Source organism: Cydia fagiglandana, chromosome 1 (assembly GCF_963556715.1).
Source record: "Cydia fagiglandana chromosome 1, ilCydFagi1.1, whole genome shotgun sequence".
Classification (NCBI taxonomy): Eukaryota; Metazoa; Arthropoda; class Insecta; order Lepidoptera; family Tortricidae; genus Cydia; species Cydia fagiglandana.
The window spans coordinates 24,612,656-24,634,276 of NC_085932.1; the positions used below are offsets into that span (position 1 = coordinate 24,612,656).

The window sequence follows — 21,621 nt, forward strand, 5'->3', positions numbered from 1 at the left end:
AAATAAAATAAAATGCATTTATTTCAGACATAAATGGTCCATATTTTGTTAGTAGGTAGGTACATCTTAACAATTTAAAACTTATAGCTAAGGTTAACTTAAAATAAACTTAAATAACTATCTTAGGTACTAAACATAACTAAAGATGCCAATACCCAGAAAAGGGACGACCGCTTCTTCTGCGCAGACGAAGTCGCGGGCAAAACCTAGTCATGAATAATTACATTTGGCAACCTGAAGCCTTCACACCAGGAGCTCGTATTAACTAAATAGGATTAACTATGTGTTTAATATACTCCGCGTTGCCGCAAGCGAGACTGACTCAGAAGCCGGTAGTAATCAATCAGAACACAATGTGTGCCACATCAGGCCACATGTTTCATTGTGGACAACCATAAACTACGTATTCCTTTACGCGATCCATTTTATTACTTCCTAGAAACGGAGAAAATACTGTTATATTTCAGCTTCAACCATAATAAAATTGACTGCCTTGTTATTGTTAAACTATTACTTTATCCAAAAAAACAACATTCCGTATTTGTAGGTTCTCGATAAATACGAGGGTTGGTCGGAAGGTAGTTAACAACTTCCCGGCTCCACGTAGGGATCTACTTATTGAAGTGATATACAGTAATTTATAGAAAACGATTAGGTTTTATTTTTCTTTATTTTTAGGTAGTGAATCTGGGTGGTTTCTCCATATAAATCTTATGATTAAATAAATATAATCATGACTTATAGATCGTCAGTAAGTCGTATCATTTTAACCTTCATTTTCATAGACTAAATTCGTTTATGTGTGACAAAATTATTTCTAAGTACCTAATTTCTAACTCGATACAAAACAGTTATAAGTAAAAAGATATAATAAAAAATCGCATTTATTTAAATACGTTTCATGTCTATAATTAATTAATTAGCATTTAAATGGTATAAATACTAATCGAATCGCATGAGTGAGTCAGTAGCAGTTAACAACTTTCAGACCAACCCTCGTAGAATGAACCTTGGGCAATTATAAAAAACCCAATTCATATTTTGCCGAAATAACCATTAGATACAATATAAAAATGTTTACTTATCAGCTCACAAAGGATTTGTAACAATTTCACAGTATAGAAAATAGGTCCCAAAAACTATTTCAATACAATTATTATTATTAATTATTAGATACAATTATTAATCTCTATCGTATTCTTCATCTAGTTTAAGTGCCTTATGTTATGGAGCAGTAAGTACCTACCTACCTAACCTACGTGCTACGCGATCTAGTAGCCATCTACGCCTCCTACGAATGCAATAGTTTATTTTTGCACAAAATGATTCACCATTTTCACCAAATAATACGAAGTGAATCCTTCGTGTATTCGCCAATGCTAATTATGTCATACATCATAAGATAACACAGCACAGTTAACTGATAAATAAATAAAATATTTACCAAAGTAAACTTTTAGGCCCGTAATACTACACTATTGTAAGTGAAAACTCGTCAAAAATAGGGTTCAAGAGTAAATCGGCAATTTGGGCGGGCATCTTCGCGTCATTTGTTTTATGCACGGTGTTCAAGGCTCATAACACTCGACTCACGGCGCCGACTTCCTGTGCGTGCCCTTGCTAAGTGCTTTTTTCATAAATACGAGTACCGGAGACACAATGCAACATCAGAACAATACGTACAAGAGATGGGCCAAATATGAAGTTTGCCTAATACCTAAGAATATTCGGCCGAATGTTCGGTCCAGATCTTACCGAACCGAATATTCACCTGTATCATTCTAATTTACATACACTGCAATAAATGCAAATGCACAAGGTGTGTGACATAAAAATAGTTATATTATTGAAGATCGACGAAACGTAACAATATTCTTACTACCTTCTTACGGTTTCGAACTTTAAGATACGTCAACTAAAAGATCTAGAAACGATATGGATTAGATGTGTGAGCAAGAGGACATTTTTGTTTAAAGAAACGTCTCATTTGACACTGACATATCTAATCCATAGGTATCGTCTCTAGATCTATTACCTGACGTATCTTAAAGTTCGAATGGGGCCGTCAGACTTTTTAGACGGTGCGCGAACTCCACGACGTTACATCGCGCACAATTGAGTTTACATCCGACATCAGCCGACCGACCACATACGGCAATATAATGTAGCCTTTAAAAAATGTACTGCATTGCAATAAATGCAAATGCACAAGGTATGTGACATAAAAATATGTAGTTATATTATTAAAGATCGTCTATTACCAGTCCCGCACCAAACTGTGATAGACCTAAGTACTTGACACTGTCGCTCAGAGTAAACCGACCACATACTGCTCGTTTCTTCTAATTTGATCAAATTTCTATTTGCAAAAGCTGCCTTAAATTATAACGCAGAAGAAAAGTACCTACACATTTTAAATCAGCGCATCAGAAAAATCCGAGTATGAAGCGGTTAAAGGGAACAGTCAAATGAAAAGATAAAATGAACTCCGCCGGAAAGTAATGAATTTCATAACTCTGTAGAAACTGCACTTTCCGGTCTCCGCAACTTATCTGATGAGTTGATGACTCAAAAGGGCTGATAATAAAAGTGATTGCCTGGAGTGTCATCGCCGGAGGATAAATGAGAGCTACGGATAACAAGGCATAGGAAGGATCACAGCAAAAAAGTCCTAAGTACTTACATCAGCTTGATAGCCAAACTTGACAGACAAAAAAAATAAGAATATTAGGTAGAACATTAATAAGAAACTTAAAGAACAGGTCACAAATCTGCGACATGGGGACTTAATATCGACAGAAATATTATTTAGTAAGTTAAACCTGGATAGCCACGTCTGGGCGCCAAATGTGATGATGAAACCACAACGAAATGATTAATCAATATACACACAATCCATAAAATAAATAAAACATTTTTCTTCAACACCAATCTCAATCGGCATCTCATTGCAGCATATTTACGAAACAGCATAAACATTCAGTCTTTTTTTTATCTCATCGAATGTATATTTAGTTAGTGTAGCAATTTGTTTTTTTATAATTACTGTACTCGTAACATGCTTCCCTAAAATACCTACCAATTCCATCAATAGACGTGCAGAAATCTTCCAATCAATTTGGTCGACTCGACTAATAGATCCCCACATGCTTGTCCCATGCATAGAAGTCCCTCAATTTGAGGCGTCGGGGGACTACTATCAATCAAGGATCCCGGAAGATTAATGACGTCACCCCGGATCTCAAAGTCCCGGGCTGAGTCGATAACAAACCGCGTAATTAATATCGCTAATTACGTTTGGGAAACAATGTTGATTAAAACTTTTCAACATAAGCTTATTGTAGTTTATAGTAAACTATTTATTACCTGCTGATACAATTTCATGGGTACAGTCCGCATCAAAAGTAGCGGATTAAACTACACGTCAAAAGTAGAGGTATCTACATTCTCTAATAGCTCAACTTAAAGAGATATGTCTCTATATGTAAGGTTTAATGTGGCTAATTCCATCATAAATAGGGACTATTCCGTCCACGAGCGGATATTTCTTTGATTTTCAATCGTAGGAAAAAAACCATTTTCTTTTGATTGCTGAAACTAAATGTAATCACATTTGTTGGTTGTTCGAGATAAGTGGACGTTCTAGTGGACGGAATACCTAGTCCCTATGACGGAATTAGCCACATTGACCTTAAAATAATTCAGGGTGATTATTTAATTCCAGTATCTAGTACCTCAATAGTAACTAATGATGATGATTATACCTAGATACTTATGTAGGTACACTTACGTTATATTATTTTTCCTGAAGTTTCGAGCGTGACACATTACGAATAGGTTCTTGATCACAGCCAGGTCTACTAGATCTAGATACAAAAGTCATACACATATTTTCAAAAAGATATCTACCTAGTCTCTCTTATGTATAACATTTTGTACAAGCACATAGAGTTAGACCAAGAATAGTCTGCAACGATTTTGACAGCACACGCAGTGCAAGTGTTATTTTAAACGTTAAACTTCTATGAAATTATGACGTTTAAATAACACTTGCACTGCGTATGCTATAGACCTAAATCAGAAATATAAAGCGTTTAACAGGGCTTGCAGAGTTAAAATAAACCATATTCAGGTGAATACGCGAAACAAGTGAAAAGCTACGTTAACAGAGTAAAGTTTGCCTGGGCCGTAGTATAGCGGATCGGAGCCCTCATGTGCACGGGCCGATCACGGCCCATGGAGCACAATTCGTTTGATCTCGCCGGCTGCTCGCTAAGCGCTATTTATGTCCCAGCCCAAGGACACATGGCTGTGATGACGCGATTTACTCGGCATAAGGCGTACGAATGTATTGCGACCCTTTCGGTAATGACTAAGTTTGGGATATGACGTAGTTATCAAACTGCACAACGGGACTTAATCGCGTATTTAAGTTTTAAGATTTACCTCCGACGTTTCGAGGACGGCGTTGTCCCCGTGGTCTCGACAGCAGCAGCTGTGCAGGTTGATAATGTTTAATAATCGTGAAAGTTTAAATCTGTGACGTAGTTAGATCGCAAATATTGTAAAAACATTTTTTTGTAATCATCGGACATTGGACTTGTTTCATGAGTCTCTTTGATAATTATTCAACTAGCACTAACTGAGCAACAGAAATATTTCTCAATAGGATCGTCAATGTCAAACATACCCTACGCAGCAGTCCACGGAAACCAAAGATGAAACATAAATCATAGCACCCGCGTTAAAAGTTAGTTTATTTTCATTGACATGAAACGTTCAGTGGCTAAAATACCGTTCATCCAAGTTTTCACGAAACGATGAGGAAACTTCGCTTACTGGAATTTCTTTTTAAGTGATTACGAACCGTCTGTCAGTGTTTGACTGCTACGACTGTAGCCAGGTTATGTTTTCTGAAATGAAAATTCCAACTGTAGCACAGCCCTTAGTTCCTACACAGACGTGTCTACCTACACACCCTCATACACACGTCTGTGGACCCCCTAATTTTCACACACTTATACCATTCATCACATTCAGTCTAAACCAATCACTCCATCACCTCGCGTGCACCGTACTGACAGCCCGGTTCCGTTTGCCTCCCGAGATGCGACGCACGCGAACTCACGGCATTTTCTGTGAGTGATTCCTTCCTTAGTTATCTCGTGCAAATCACAGGGCCCCTTCTGTAGCTCTACTATGAGTTCCGTGAATGACAGTCGATAGTGAGAAAGTTAAGGAAAATGTATGGAGTAATTGTACAGTGCCTCTACCGGTCACGTAAATAACTAAAAATTTCAATTTGTACCATGAGTTACTAACGTTTTTACGCGAGTTTTCCATACTTGCCTAACTTCACACCTAAAACGCTCTCTTTCTAATTATATAATGAAAACTGAGCCAGAATTATTCTGCGTAAATACTTTACGCGAGTAAACGTGACAGATGTTATGGAAAAATACGTGCGTTTCCAACGTGACATTTCTGTCAACTTGTAAACACAACAAATACGCAGATTTTTCACGAATATTAATGCAATTTTCAACGTAATATGTATAAATTTATAACAGTATGTGAACTTCAAGCAAAACTTTAAGGGATAAATCAATTAATAGTTCAATAAAAGGCTGATTTAGTACAAAGGTAATGAGTTATACTTGACATCATATTTTCCTATTTCTACTGCTACATTTGCGAAAATCACATTGCTTACGAGCAGTTTTTGGTTTTAGGCAAGAAGCTGATTGAAAACAACATTTCCATGAAAACAAAATCATAATTTTAACTCGATTATTAATGATGTTTACGTAATTATCATATTTTGCAATTTTTGTCTTGAATACAATATATTTTAACTTATACATTGTTTACTAACATTGATGTGTTTATTATTTTCGTAACTATGGCAACGTCAAATCTTTAAAAAAATGTAGAATGAATGTTGAGTCAGTAACATAGTAACAAAATTGGTCTTAGAGCATTTAATAACTGGAGTGGTCATTGAGTGCTTACTGTTAGGATTTAGGATTAGGGTTCCAAGCAGGAAAGAAAAGCTTGTTTTAAGACCATATAGGTAATGTTTATTAATCTCAAGCAAGACTACATAGTAATGGCGTCTCATACGAGAAGAAAGAACACCTACATTTGTTTTCTATTGACAACCGAATAAATCAAATATCATAGTCGTAGTAGTCTCGAAGGTATACTCTTTATTTTTTTGTTGACATTATTACTTACCCCTCTGCCGAAAAACTTGCACAATTGTGCAAACTTTTGTATAGACTGACATGGCTATTTGTACGTTACGTACAAATCATGTATAGCAATACATTTGACGCCCTCTCCCGCAAAAATCGGCAGACTGTTTTGTAAAGAAAATGACAGCTATGACATCTCCCTTCTAAATGCTCTTAGTGGATGGTAGAGGTAAGGAATACTCCATGTAATTAATAATGAAAAAGTGTCCGTCAAAAACATTAAGATGGAAGTATACTACGTAATCGTCCATACAAAAAGAGAAAACGTTTTTCCACTCGAGTATCTTCCATTCTCCATGATTTTTAGTACGGTATTGATACAATGAAAAACTAGGTTTATGGGTTTTCTTTTTTTCGCTACTCTGGAGAGATTTAGAAAAATTATAATAGCTGACAGCGTGCCCAGTTTTTGCAAATATTCTCCCATTAAGGAGTTTTCTCATAAAGTCATAAAGGATTCTCCTTACCTCTACCCTCCATATTCACGGCTACCATCAGTATATGTAACATTACTTTCTGTGCATCTCACTTGCACTCATATGCGAGAGCGAGATGCATAGATAGTAAATTACGTAGACGTGAGAAAATGTGTCAATTTTGTTATTTAGTTCTTTAGGTGAATCCTAGAGGCGCTGTATAAAACTCCGATACTTATAACTCTTGCTCTGTTTTTTAGTATACTTAGAAAGGGACAGCATCGTTTGGAGTGGAGTGAAATTAGGTACATAAGACCGTAAAGAAACGTAAAACGTGACTCACGGCACGTTTATTCACTGAAAGTAAGTGATAAATACTCTGCCAACTGATGGTAGAGGCACTGACCATTCCCTGTTTACACAATATAGGTTATAGGTTAGGTTAGGTATCGCTGGCGATGCGGTTGAAGCGGACTTGCGCGATCTCCATGCCGATAACTGGCGGGAGATGGCGCAGGATCGAGACAACTGGCGTGTACTCGTGTCGGAAGCCAAGACTCATTTTGGGTCGTTGCGCCATTAAGTAAGTAAGTATAGGTTATATTGTTGCGTGCGATTGATTGGTTATATTATATAACCATACCTAAAGCACGTTGCAATCGGACACATGTAGCTGGTCTAAAAACTAAGCACATGCTATCAGTATGATTTAATTATCATCTTCATTCATACGTCAAATGTGCATTTCAAAAATACAACTCCGGTTACTTTGTCGAAATGCGTAATCGATTCGTTGCAGTTTGTCGAGCTCTCATGACATTTTATGTCCACAGTATGAGTATCCGTTACGAATCCATACATTGTTTGGTAATTCGAATCGAATATGAAACCGAGAACTATTGTGTACAATAAGACTAGCGTGTAGTCAGCGAACCAAGTGTGTAGAGTTTCGAGTGAATTGTCAGTCACCACGCACCTTCACCTTCTAAAAATATGCTTCTTTATAAATATGCGAAAAAATCGCATGTTGCTTGAATCCATTATGTATTTCTATATTACATATCCGGACAGCAAAGTATACTTACTTACTCTTCTTATACACATTTTAAGTTCTCTTTTTGAGATACTCAAGATGCAAAAAGGAATGTACAGTCATGGAGTATAATTGTGTGGACCATTATTGTCTGTAAATAAATAAATGATTATGATTATAATAATTGTTGAGCCATTCACTTATCATTGGACATTTCATACCGTTAATATTGACATCGAAATTAGCTTGAGCCCTAAATTGATCAACAATTAAAGTCTGTGACCGTACCGACCTAGAAAGCTCGGTCACGAAAACAATTCATTTGATTGACGCATTCTATCTAACAATGATTGATCGACGAACTACAATTTATATCAAATTCAGAAGTTTATCGATTTTGAATAAGTAAACGTCTGTTAACACATTCACTGCCAGCGACCCGCTAGGCGAGTTTTCTGTGCGTGGGCTTTTAGTTACAAGCGGATAAAACCGTGTCACGGCGTAGGCTCGTAGCGCCAAGCTACGCACTACGCGATTCTCGTAGCACGTAGCACAGCTAGTGAACGCATATAATTAACATTTTTTTATCAACATATTGCTAGTGACATTAGTGACGTATTGTGTTAGGAATGACGGATGGTCAGCTGACGATTTGGTAGCGTGTTGAACCGGCAATCGAAAAGATGTGGGTTCAAATTTAGGTCACAGTTATTTTTTTAATTATGATAAACTTCTGTATATACTTAGATACAATTTATAATGAAAACTCTATTGAACATTTATTGGATTGAACCTGTTGTAATAAGTTGATTTACTTACTTCCTTATCCATTTATCTGCAACTGTAGCATACAAGTTAGCGTAAGGGTTAGAGTAAGTATTACGATTTCCCTTTCCTTACAAAAAAAAGTCTCTCATGGGTTGGCACCAACCTTTATTTATAGAATATATTTACCATTTAACGATTCCCAAGATCAGGTGCGCCCGATATACTTTATCAAAATTCGTTTGTTCCCTATATAACCATATATTTTCTTTCTGTTGCAGTGTGGCCAGGCGTAGCTGCAGGCGCAAAAAATATGCCAACGAAATATGTGCCAGAACTCCGAATACGCAAATACAATGCCTGCCAAGAATGTAATCTCGAAATGGCTGCGAGCGAAACAAGGAAAACATAAACAGCTACCATGGTCCTAGCTAGGAAATAATTATTGAAAAAATATGAATGCCAGCGATCTGGATATACTAGCGGCAAGAGGCCAACTGGAGATACTAAAAGGACCAGAGTATGATTTCGGAACAACTACCTACAACGCAGTCCTCGACTTTAATGCCACCTTCGAAAACGCCACTAGCTTGAACTCTACGAGCGGAGATACATGGGATGACTATATCAAGCTGCTCCAAGATCGAGCGCTACTCGTCAGCTTCTTGATCTTGTTCTCCATGACGACGGTGTTCGGCAACATGCTGGTCATTCTAGCTGTCGTGCGGGAACGGTACCTACACACCTCCACCAACTACTTTGTGACGTCCCTTGCAGTCGCGGATTGCCTCGTCGGTTTAGTAGTAATGCCATTTTCGGCAATGTACGAAGTGTTAGAGCATACCTGGTTTTTTGGAGTGGATTGGTGTGACGTTTGGCGGTCACTAGACGTATTATTTAGCACTGCTTCCATACTTAACTTGTGCGTGATCTCTCTTGACCGCTACTGGGCTATTACTGACCCCATAACATATCCAATGAAAATGAGCGGACGGAAAGCCGCTTTCCTGATTGCGGCCGTATGGGTATGCTCCGGGGCTATATCGTTTCCCGCTATTGCGTGGTGGCGAGCCGTGCGATTGGAGGAAGTGCCGGATTATAAGTGTCCGTTTACGGAAAACTTAGGATACATTATATTCTCATCGACAATATCGTTTTATTTGCCACTGTTTGTGATGGTGTTCACTTATTATCGCATTTATCGCGCGGCGACTATTCAGACGCGATCGTTGAAAATCGGCACTAAGTCGATAATGCGCCCGAGTGGCGAGTTAGAGTTGACGTTAAGAATCCACCGTGGCGGCACGGTGCGTCAGCGCAGCGACGCCTGCCACGGCGTATGCACGCCGGAGGAAGCGGACCAGGAGCCGCTCACGGCGCTGCAAAACAACGGCCTGTCTCGTTCTTCCACGCGCCTCACCAACGTCGCCACTCATGGCAAACATTTGCCAAAAAACTTTTCTTTGTCGCGTAAACTGGCCAAATTCGCGAAAGAGAAGAAAGCAGCAAAAACTTTGGGAATAGTGATGGGAGTATTTATAGTGTGCTGGCTGCCATTTTTCGTGGTGAACCTGCTGTCGGGGATTTGCTCGGCGTGCATCGCGCACGAGGAGGTGGTCAACATGATTGTGACGTGGCTGGGCTGGGTCAACTCCTCAATGAACCCGGTCATCTACGCCTGTTGGAGCAGAGATTTTCGTAGGTGAGTTTACATATGTATAGGATAACCAATTGTAAAATAGGTACCTATATTTGTAATCACAATTTATACTCAATCAAATCATTTACCAATAGATAAATAACAACACAACCCAAGTGCATCTTATAGGTAGTTAATTTTTATTTTTGGTTACATATTGTTTACGTATACGATTAATGTCAAAAGATATTGCTAATTTGTTGATTAATTGCTATATTTACGGGAACTATAGGTAATACAAATCTGTTATATTAAATCATAATTTCTGACGGATCTATCGCAAAATTGTGTTTACCTGTACGAGTATTTCTGACGTTTCGGAGCAGTAGGTTACACTGGACTTGTCTTGGCGTATGACTGATGTCCCAGCAAAATATCAAAACACATCTTCGCCAGGTAGTGACACAATATACCCGTATTTCTGTTTTGAACTTTTGTTGATAAATTATACGTTATTTAGGTAAAAGAGGGTAAGAGTTTTTTTTTTATAAACCATAATTAATTATCTCGAATGATCTTAAACTTGAAAAACTCATCCAATAGTTTACAAATGAACTAATCGCATAGAATTCACGTGAATTGCAATTACTTATTTAAATAATCCAACGGCCTACTTAGTTTATAATCTAACTATCGATATTATAAACTGACGAGTGTTTACAATTTTACGGTGACATATATAAAAACCTGGTGCATCCATATTTACTAATCCAAATTTTGTACCACTAACAACTTTAATCAATTTGTGCTGAAATTGCTAACGATTAACAAAACACACATCCACTCCACTCAGTTCGAATAAATCGTACAAAAAACCGTGGAGTATCGCGGTAACTTTATTACTCTCGTCACGGGAAAAGCCAACTGCACAATTCATTTTGATATTGGAAAACTGAAACGTTATTTTTTTTAATAGTTCTCAGTTTGGTTACTCAAATTAGTGTACAATTCCATAATTACCTTTTAATACAAAAGCCTGATTTTTCAGAATAAAATTAAATAAAAAAAGTGACAAAAGAAAAATTATTGTCACTCTTTTGCTTTTAGATTGTATTGTTGCGATTTGCACTAAACAAAAAAATTACACTTTTGTCCCATTTCATCTTTATACCACAGTATAATAAAGAGTACTAACGTACAGTATGGACACTCCCTGCCTCCCGTTGAAAGTGCCGCCCACCCGCTCTCGGTTACCTCACAGTTACCGGCTGGCAAGGACGCGACGACGCGGTGCGACGAGCGGAGGCCACGTAAAATATTCAAATATTAAACAAATATTTACAAAACCTATCAGATCACACTGAAAACAACACAATATCTATATGATTAAAAAATCATGTTTTCAACTCACGTAATATTTTGGTGGCCTGATTTCCTTACATAAATTTTGTTACTTCGTTTATACCGATTCAAAATAGGAAAGTATTGTATAAATCGAGCTTAGATACCCACCTTACAGCATAATACGATTCTTATTTATTCCTAATTCGTGCAATAAGTTTTGAGTCACTGAGGTCATCGAACTTGACAACAAAATGGCGAGAACCCTCGCACGTCTTATCTCTCTCACACAAGCATAGTACGCGTTCACCTACACGAGCTTAGCTGTCCGCGTAGGAACGCGTTTGTTTCATACAATTGATCGCCAGTGTCCGGGGTGTGTTTATACTGAAAAGTATCACTTCAAACTAGGCTAGGGTTTTTGCTCGACTCGAGACTCTCGAACATTTTGGCTTCATTCGAGACGAGAAAAAATGACCGGAACTCGTGAATTCTCGAGTTCCAAACTTGAAGTGCGGACTACGAACTGAAGCCAGGCGCGCGTTTTCGCCTAACAACTCCGCCTACGAGGATACGAACACCGTATCTTGAGAGATTCTTCCACGCCCTTAAGCAATGAAGCCCACTTACAACCGAATATAAACGTGTTGGCAGGCTGATGTTTCCATCGTAGGTAACCAAACCAAAATAAGAAACCAACTTAAAGGCCTATTTTTTAATACAAAAGTAAATTTAGCACTGACTCTTTTTATCTTCTTGGAGCCCCGATTTTTCCTCCCCGTTATAATTGTTGTTTGCTTGCAAAATTTTAATACGTAACAAAAATAAAAATCCTCGTTCAAACAAACCAAAATTAAAATTTGTTGTTGTCAGTGTACTTTCGAATTGGCCTGTGTGTTCATTTAAAAATATGATAAATATCAATAGGTACTTATAATATTCTCAGTGCATGTGTACCCTACGTATTACCTCTCTTACCAATCGATAAGCGCCAGCAGGATGGTAAGTACCTACCTAACTACTTAGTGACAATAAATTTGAAACCGTCAATTGGGATTGTTCATTTTTTTTAGACACACATTTTTATTTTATTTTCTGAAAATATAGGTTAATTTAAGATACTAATTTGAATGATTTAGTAATTCATGGCTCGGTTGAATATTTATAATTTTTTGAAAATATGAGATACGACTTTTCGTAAATTACATGTCGTCGGCTGTTTGATAAAGCACAAGCAACAACAAGCATTTAAAAAAATAGTTGTCATTGTCAATTCACAATTGATTGTAATGTCACCTGTCGACAATGTCAGTGTCACAAGTTTCTATAAATAATATCGTCTGTCTGGAATGGAAAACTTGTTTAATTTGATTCCCTAAATCATTAATTTCAAAATACCTACGCTATAAATTTGTGAAAGCTGATTCCAGAAATCTGCCTAAGTTATATAATATAACTTAGTTTTATTGGAGTATGTATCCATATAGCTTCCAACTCCAAGCATAACTTGGCTGAAATACAACAGGGGAGCAAAAATACAAATGTAAGTTACATCATAATATATTTTAACTGATTCGATTTGTAAGATTGGATTCATAAAATCGTGGGTACTTTCTACCGGCTTGTCACCATTGTTTGGATATTGTACTATGCTACTATATTAGGAACATGCCAATTTCGCTAATTATATCCTATTATTTCAGGTCATCCTGTGATTCCTATTGAGATACAGCTGTGGGATATGTAATGTACAAAGGAGATTGATTTTGTTAAGGCACTTGGGCCCAGAACAAAGTTGAGCATTTTGTTTTGAAACGAACGTCATATTAATTATTAATCGTCGTAATACTTTACTACCGTAAATAATGCCTGGGAACAGAGTAAATAACAAACCATACACTTCTCTTATGGTTGGTCAACAAGAAGCCATCATTGTCAGCTGCTCGTGCAGAACATGATAAACATACATATATGTAAAGTTACTATTTTTATTTTGGAAACATATATGCATATATTTCCTAAATTAATAAAAAAGTAGGTAAACCAAAACATGTTTTATTATTCACAACTCTTTATTAACTTGAGTCTTGTCCACCATGATATCAGTAGCTTGAACCGCAACATGTACCTGGAAATTAGAAATTATATCTTTAAAACAGTTTCAGGCTGAATTTTGAGTATGGCTATGTATTCTTGTATATTGTTTCTTTCTAGTAGGCACCATCTCTGTTTAACGGTTTGCCTTTTGATACTCTGGCTACATTACCATGGAAAATAAGTAGGTAAGATGACCCTACCAACATTAGAGCTTTTAAATAATTGTAGTAAAATATATATATAATATTAATTTTATACTTACATCGACGTGATCCTCACAACAATACTGTGTGTAACACTTGAAGTAGGTAAGTATTCTAAGTTTAATTCACGGCATCATCACGGAATCTTTCACGTCGTAGGTCTTCGTGGATTCGAACTATTATTTTTGTGAATCATTCCCACACGTAGAAACAAGGTTTATTTATGATATATTAAGCAATGAAATCTACTGTTTAGGTATCAATTATAAATCAAATCGTAACAAACCAGCGCAGCGGTTTAACTGAAAAATATGCTCTTTGACTGAAAATTTTAATTATGACAATCGATGACAATGATAACTTTGACAATTACGTGAGTGACGGATTTATTTACTATGGTTCGATAACTTTTATTATGCGATGACTTTACATTCAGCCCAGGAGAAGGTCAAACTAAGGTCATAAGGATATTTGTTGAAATATCTTCAATCCTCAATTATTATATCGCAGCAAATGTCGGAAACTGTTTAAAAACCTTATATCTCGAAATGGTTTTCGAAATAGAACATTTGAAAAAAAATGAACAATCCTAAATTAGGGAGAACCTCTGCCCTCTTGTGTTTGTGAATCGTGACCGAGTCACGATGTCGCCATAAATCACTTAATGTCACTTTTGATTTCGACCGCAGTAAATTTTCCCCTATGTGTCACTTCAGTTTCATCATATTTTTTCATCCGCTGACATTCAGAGAGCATTCAGTCTTTGTGGCAAAAAAAGGCAATATACGACGTGACTTATTAATAGACATGTCAGAGAGGAATATCAAATATAAGTACCCAAGGAAACATAATCCGACCATGTCGCCGATTTTGTGACACGGGTAATTGAGGAGTGTCTTTTCAAAAGGGCTTATTATTGTATGGTGTTCAGTGAGAAATAAGCCCTTTTGAATAGACTCTCCTCAATTACCATTGATCCTTTTACCAACATCAATGGTAGGTAATTACTATTTAACTAACGGGCCTATTCGAGTTTTTGTTGTGCGATCTGGTTTCGATACGATACTGATACATCAATGTCAAAGTGATATTTCTTCAGTCAAAAATGTATCTGGACATCCTTCTCTGGACATCTTTCTGAATACGAGATTAAAAAAGTATTATTATAAAAGCATTTTTACTATTTTTAGGTATCGTTATTCGTTTTACATAACGTCGGTGCGAATAAAAAAATCGCCATGTATTTTTAAGCTACTTTTCAGGAGACGAAAATAACTGTTTATTTTCCTGTTTGTAATGTATTTGTTGCACCTGTATTTTTTTTCTGATAGATCAATGATTTTTACATGATACTCACGAAGAAAATAAACAGTTTTTGTTGTAATTTTTTAAAATATTATTATTTTAACCAAATTTTGCTACATAGCGACTTCAATTTGGTTCATGAAAATAGTCATGTGTGAAGTTTGTACACATAGCGATTTGTTGCCAAAGTAATATTATATTACTTTGGCAACAAATCGCTATGTGCACTATTATAGTGCGAGAGATGATACATAGCGGATTTTAGGGTCTATGTCGGGTAATCCATTCTACAATAAATCGCCATGTGCAACATTATTGCCATTACCCTCGACGGAAAACAAGGCATTTAATATCGTTATGTGCTAAAAAATCACATAGCTATATTTTTGTTTCCGTTCTGTTATTTTTTTGTACAAATGTTGTTCTGTGTTCACATAGCGGAATTTTTATTTTCAAAAGTGATAAAGTTTAGGGTGTTTCATTTTTCCGAATTTTCGATTTTCATCTGACATTGCTCGAATTCTTGTTCTAACTGATAAAAAAATATTATACGTTAAAAAAAAATTGGTTAACATTTAGAGGTTGCACATCATCAACAAAGATTTTTCAAATAACCAACGACTCTACATCGGAGGGTAGAAAATGGTTTAAGCGGCTATCATCAAAGCGGAGAGTAGTGCGATACTGAACCTTCTACATATAAATAAATTTTAAAATTAGTCGTAAACTTGGATTTTTGTCACTCGATAAATGTTCTAATTAAGATTTTTCAGTTTTCCACCTTTTTCCAAAGGAAAAGTGCTTTTATCGTGTTTTAGACGCAAAATTCAGTTTTCTCATTCGATTTTAGTATCAGTTCATTATATTTTGTCATTTTAGAACATAGTTCATTTTCACGTAATGTATGGGGTTCTCACTCTACCTTTTCAACTTGTGCAACCTCTGAACGTTATTCTATTCTTTTGAAAATTGAAATAGATAGTTTTTAGTGTGGGGAGACTCCATTGGTGAGCAAAGTCAGGAAAAATATTACAACTTTTTTTTCTCCATACAAAAATGAATCACCCTAATAAAGATATAACAAAACTATTTATGTGGGTCGACGGGAAATTTAAAAAGGAATTCAAATATGCCAAAATCTAAAAATCGTAAAAAAACACATAGCGATTTTTTTATTCGCACCGACGATAATCTATTTTATTTACTATTTATATTCAGTTTTTTTTTCTCTTCCATTGTATCAAAATGTATAATACATGTATTCTTATTAACTATTAGGTATTTGTTTTAAGAAAGAAATTGTTCTTCTTGTGCACATATTTAGGATAAAAGTCCTAGTCAGAACACTGTACCTCCAATATTAATGTGATGTGTGTTTTTTGAGCCTAGATAAAAAAAGTGTTTTAGTATAATATTTAAGTCAGCAATGATCTCATACCGTAACATACGAATCAGCAATTAAATAAACAGAGGACAATGGAAAATAATTCCTGTCGCGTCGACAATAAGAACCGATAAAATTAAAAGAGGGTATAAACTCTAGGCGTTGAAAATAACGGGGCAGTAAATGAATATATCGTAAATGAGAAAATTTCTTGAGCAGTACAAAGGAGTTAGACGAACAAAGCTGCTTGAGTGAGTGTGGAGGTTTATTTATTTTCTTAATTAATTTATATCACCAGTAAGCTATGAAGGAAAGACGCGACTATCTTGTTTGATATTGTACTAGAAAATAAGTACGTACTTTGCTTTACTATAATAACACTTGTCTTACTCAATATCTAACTTTATTTTATGACTGGACTTAGGATCACAAAAGTAACATTTAATTCCATTACAATTTATAGGTACTTACGACAGTGTTTTAGTAAATAATTGATTTTATTTTCTACGCAACGCAACCTCAACTCAAGCTAATGGTGTGGAAAAAAACAATTAGCCTAAATCCACAATTAATCTTTACTAACGCACTTTAGTTGTTACAACAAATGTTTATTAGTTAATAAAGGTTTCCTAATTCGTTTTACTTACTTACATAACTTTTAGAAATTAGAGCGGTTATTTCAAGTTGTAGTTTTATTATCAGAAATAGAAATATTTTTGTTTCAGGCAATGGTCCATAGAGAAATACCATAACCTAGCAGCCATAATATAAAAAATATATATCTAAAAACTACAAAGTACACGGTTAATCCATGGTTATTATTAGTTTGGAGTATTTATACGGAATCTGAAATTTTATTTATTTACAAGCGTAAAACTTAAATGTGGTATCTAGAAACTATTTTCAAACTATTTGTATATAGCGAAGCAAAATATACCCATATCTTTACATCCAATGTTATGCGCCCCATTTATAAATTATTGAGATACGGCTCTACTTAACTTCTGGAAACTAACTTCTGCACAGAGCACAAAGCTACTAAAACAATACAACCTGCTTGATCCTACGGTGCCTAATATTCAATATAGATTCACAGTGATCAAATTCTGTATTAAACTAATCCCATCCTTTACTTAACGTAACTGTAAGAGCGAGATAGTAAGTAGATGTATGATACGTTTTTCTAAAAGTGTTCAGAGTCCTGGGGTAAGCCATTAGGCTTAAGTACAGTTTATTAGCTTTTACCGATTTAAGGCCCCTTAAAATCCTACGTGAAAGGTGATTTGCACTGTAGGTATCGCAAACAAGAGTTAAGCTTCTAAACGTGTCAACATATTTTGTTAATAGGTACCTTTACTGAACAATTTCAGAGATAGTTTTTGCTGCCGATACCCTGAGTGGGTATCTTAAATCTACGAAAGCCCCGTAGACAACATGCTAATCGCTACGTAGCGAACGAAATGAAACTGTCACTGTCCCACTGACATGGAAGAGTAATAGAGACATGTACAAAGCGATTCGATGGCGAAGCGCAAGCGATCGTCACCTTGGCTAGGCCGCAAGGTAACAAACACTTGAGGTTCTTAAGACAAGGGAGGACCACATTTTCTTTATTAATTTATCAGGCAAATTCTGATCATAATCTTGTTGAAAAGCGGCGAAGCCTCGAGCGTTTCTCCAACGCCTCCGATAATCCATTTAAAGTTGGTCGGATGGAGCTCATCTTGTCGATTGGGCCGGACGACGACACAAAATTATTGGATTTGCCTCGTAAGAACCATTTAAAGTAAATCATTAAATGCTAATGCTAACTAAGCATTTATTTATTTAATCCTTATTGCATAAAATAAAACACATTGTATAAAATGCGAACTTTGGTGTAATGCCATAAGGCATTCTCTACCAGTCAACGTTTTGGCAAAGCAGATAATTTGTAGGCGGTGCAAGATCACGTGGTATTGATAAAACAATTAGTTACTTTTACTAACATAATATGTACAATCATTAATGAAACACAATTATAAATATAGGTACATATTATACATGTGAATAATATTAATAGAGTAAGACCAAGAAAAGTCTGCAGCGCTTTTGATAGCCCACGCAGTGCAATTATTATATTTATTTATACGTCATCATTTCATAGAAGTTTGACGTTTAATAATAACACTTGCACTGAGTGGGCTATCAAAAGCGCAGCAGACTTTTCTTAGTCTAACTCTACATATACATAGGTACATATGAAATGAGATGCACTTACAACACAGAAACAATAAGAATTTTAAGAACTGGCAAAATACAACTTTAAATAAAGAAGGTAATTAAATCTCATAGAAATTTCAAGTATACTAACAATATTAATAGCCCGGGAAGTAGTGTCATAAGGTGCAAATTTTGGTATCGGATGAATTCACTTAGCACAGATGTAATATACGTAAAGCTTTAAGGCGGTTGACACACTGCCGCCGCGTCTCGTTGCGAGACGCGGAGCAGCGGACTCGCATGCGGAGACAACGCACCAACGTCCGAGTTTTCTCCGCATCTCCGTCCGGAGCTGCGATGCGCGACGTCCCGCGCTCCCGCGTTACTTCCGTCTCGCGTTCATTTCACATTCGAACGTTGAGGTGAAAACAGTTCCTATTTGTCGATAAAATGGAAACGGAACTTATTCAGACCGCTGCGATGATACTTTCAGTTTGTTTTTTGTACAATCGAGTCATAAAACGCAGAAGACACTGCATGGGTACATGATTTTACTAGAGATTACCAAGATTTAAGGCATCACGAAAAATTTTTTTTTATTGCACCCGTATGTCAACCTCGGCATTTGATTATTTGCTAAGCAAAATATTCGTCGTATTTAATATTCCAAATTGATGGACGGCTTTCAATTTCAAAAATAAACTTATCGACGTCGATATTCATTGCGCCTACGTCCTTCTTGCACTAAAATCCGTACGGCACTGCGGAGCTCGGTGTGACATACCCTGCGGCACGCACCGTCGTCACACTCCTCCGCGCGTCGACGCGGAGCCAGTGTGTCGTACCATGCGTTTTTTCTATACAAAATCAAGATTCTACATACAAAGTTAAAATGTTATACAGATAGGAAAACCCCCGTGTATGCCTGTTTCCTCGATTTGTCCAAGGCATTTGATCGAGTAAATTATGATCTGCTTTGGCAAAAACTAAATGAGACAGGTATACCGACGGAGTTTGTGGGACTGTTTAGGCACTGGTACAGCAATCAGTTAAACCAGGTCAGGTGGGCGAGCAGTTTATCCAGTGAGTATAGGCTTGAATGTGGCGTAAGACAGGGTGGTATTGCTTCACCGAAGCTCTTCAACCTATACATCAACGAGCTGATAGTCGGGCTGAGTGGCATGCATGCTGGGGGCTATGTGGGGGGCACTTGTGTCAACAGCCTAAGTTATGCCGATGACATGGTGCTACTGAGCCCGTCTGCCGGTGCGCTGGAGCAGCTGCTTGCCCACTGCGAAGCCTACGCCTTGACCCATGGGCTAGAGTACAACACTAAAAAGAGTGAGGTGATGGTATTTAAGGCGGGTAAAATTAAGCCATACTATGTACCACCTATTATGTTGAACTCTAGCCCATTACAAGTCGTGGACAAGGTTAAATACCTGGGACACGTCCTCACGAGCGACCTAAGGGATGATTTAGATTTAGAAAGGGAGCGCAGGGCGTTGGCGGTTCGGAGTAATATGATAACCCGCAGGTTTGCTCGTTGCTCACGTGATGTAAAAATCACGCTATTTAAATCGTACTGTCAATCCTTGTACACGAGCAGCCTGTGGGTCCGGTACACGAAACGAGCCTACAACGCCTTGCGCGTACAGTATAACAATGCTTTTAGAATGCTGATGGGACTGCCTAGCAGGTGCTCTGCATCGGGCATGTTTGTGGCTGCTCACACGGATGGTTTTCAGACTGTATTACGTAAAAATATAGTCTCATTACTAAGTCGTGTGAGGTGTAGTCCCAACAGCATTCTAAAAGAAATTGCTGATAGGTATGATTGTCCGATGCTAAAGCATTGGACCGAGTCGATAAAAAGTGTAGCCCAGTTTGTAGTATAGGTGCCTGCTATGCTGTAGTAGTAGTGTAGGCAGGTATCTATATTATAAATTAGCCAAACATGATGAGATGTCTAATTATAATGTAAAAATACTAACACTAGTTTCTAAGATATTTGCCTGTATGTATTACTAACACTCTATGGATACTTTTGTTTGTCCGAAATAAAGAAATTTATTATTATTATTTGTTTCTCCATTTTGGAATTCACGGGCCTACAAATCCCGGTCTTTTGATAGGCTTGCGTGGGGATATAGATCCAACACGTAGAGGCCCCTTGGAGAGCTTTAATGTCATGTAGAACGCCTGCTGGAACCCGTTCACAGGCGCAACAATAAACACCCATGAACCGGTCGCAGCAGGGATTGGGACTATTGTAGAAAAAGTGAATAGTATACCGGTCTATGGATTGAAGTTTGGATGGAAAATGAGACTGGGCTATTGTAGAGAAGTCCGGACACCTGCCATAACAATGCTAAAACATGTTATCGAGGTAGGTGGTGACTTGCCGCTGACTAGATGGGCCCCTGAAACTGCCGTCGCGAAGACGACCAGGAGCAACATCGGTGTGAGCGGCTCAGGGGTGTCGAGAGGTGTGCGCCGCTTTCTACCCAGTGGCTGTTACCAGCCACTGTGCCAACTCGCGTCTTATGCATCTTTCACTTCCACCCCTGGAGCATATAGCTCTAACGACTCCTCTCTGGACGGCCAATTAGGGCAAGCCAGAGCTGAGAGTCCTGCGGGTCCCCTTGGGGTCCACTCCGACCGACGAAGACACGCCGGAGACGGAGACCCTGACCGACTCTCGGGAGCACTCGGGTCCGTGGGGTCGTTACTCCCCAACAGCTCGCCACAAGCTGCCCTGCGGGCTTATTATTATTATTATTATTTGTATGTCTTTGCCACATCTCGGGACCATGGGGTCCCGGACCTTTGGGAGGCGTACGTGGGGCCGAAGCCAACAGCGCAGAGGCCCTTTAAGACACTTTAATCTAAAAGCAAGGGATACACGTGGCGGATACCATCCCCGAACGCACAATGTGATACATCAAGAGATGGTCCCCGCCAGGTGCAAAGACTATT

At 37.5% G+C, this 21,621-nt stretch overlaps 1 protein-coding gene and 1 long non-coding RNA gene across 3 annotated transcripts in view; both read left to right on the top strand.

The window, feature by feature from the left end:
* Positions 1–21,621, top strand: part of LOC134667260 (dopamine receptor 2-like) — a 177,527-nt gene that overhangs the window by 107,649 nt on the left and 48,257 nt on the right. For both annotated transcript variants that reach the window (XR_010098619.1, XM_063524604.1), the window contains exon 3: positions 8,753–10,173. Coding sequence is in view for 1 of the 2 variants with exons in the window: in XM_063524604.1 (XP_063380674.1) it covers positions 8,927–10,173 (1,247 nt within the window). In the remaining variant the exon portion in view is untranslated. The remainder of the gene's footprint in view (positions 1–8,752; positions 10,174–21,621) is intronic.
* LOC134667822 (uncharacterized) lies at positions 12,505–13,500 on the top strand. Its single transcript, XR_010098698.1, has 2 exons — positions 12,505–12,994; positions 13,155–13,500. It is a non-coding gene; the product is annotated as an uncharacterized LOC134667822 (long non-coding RNA).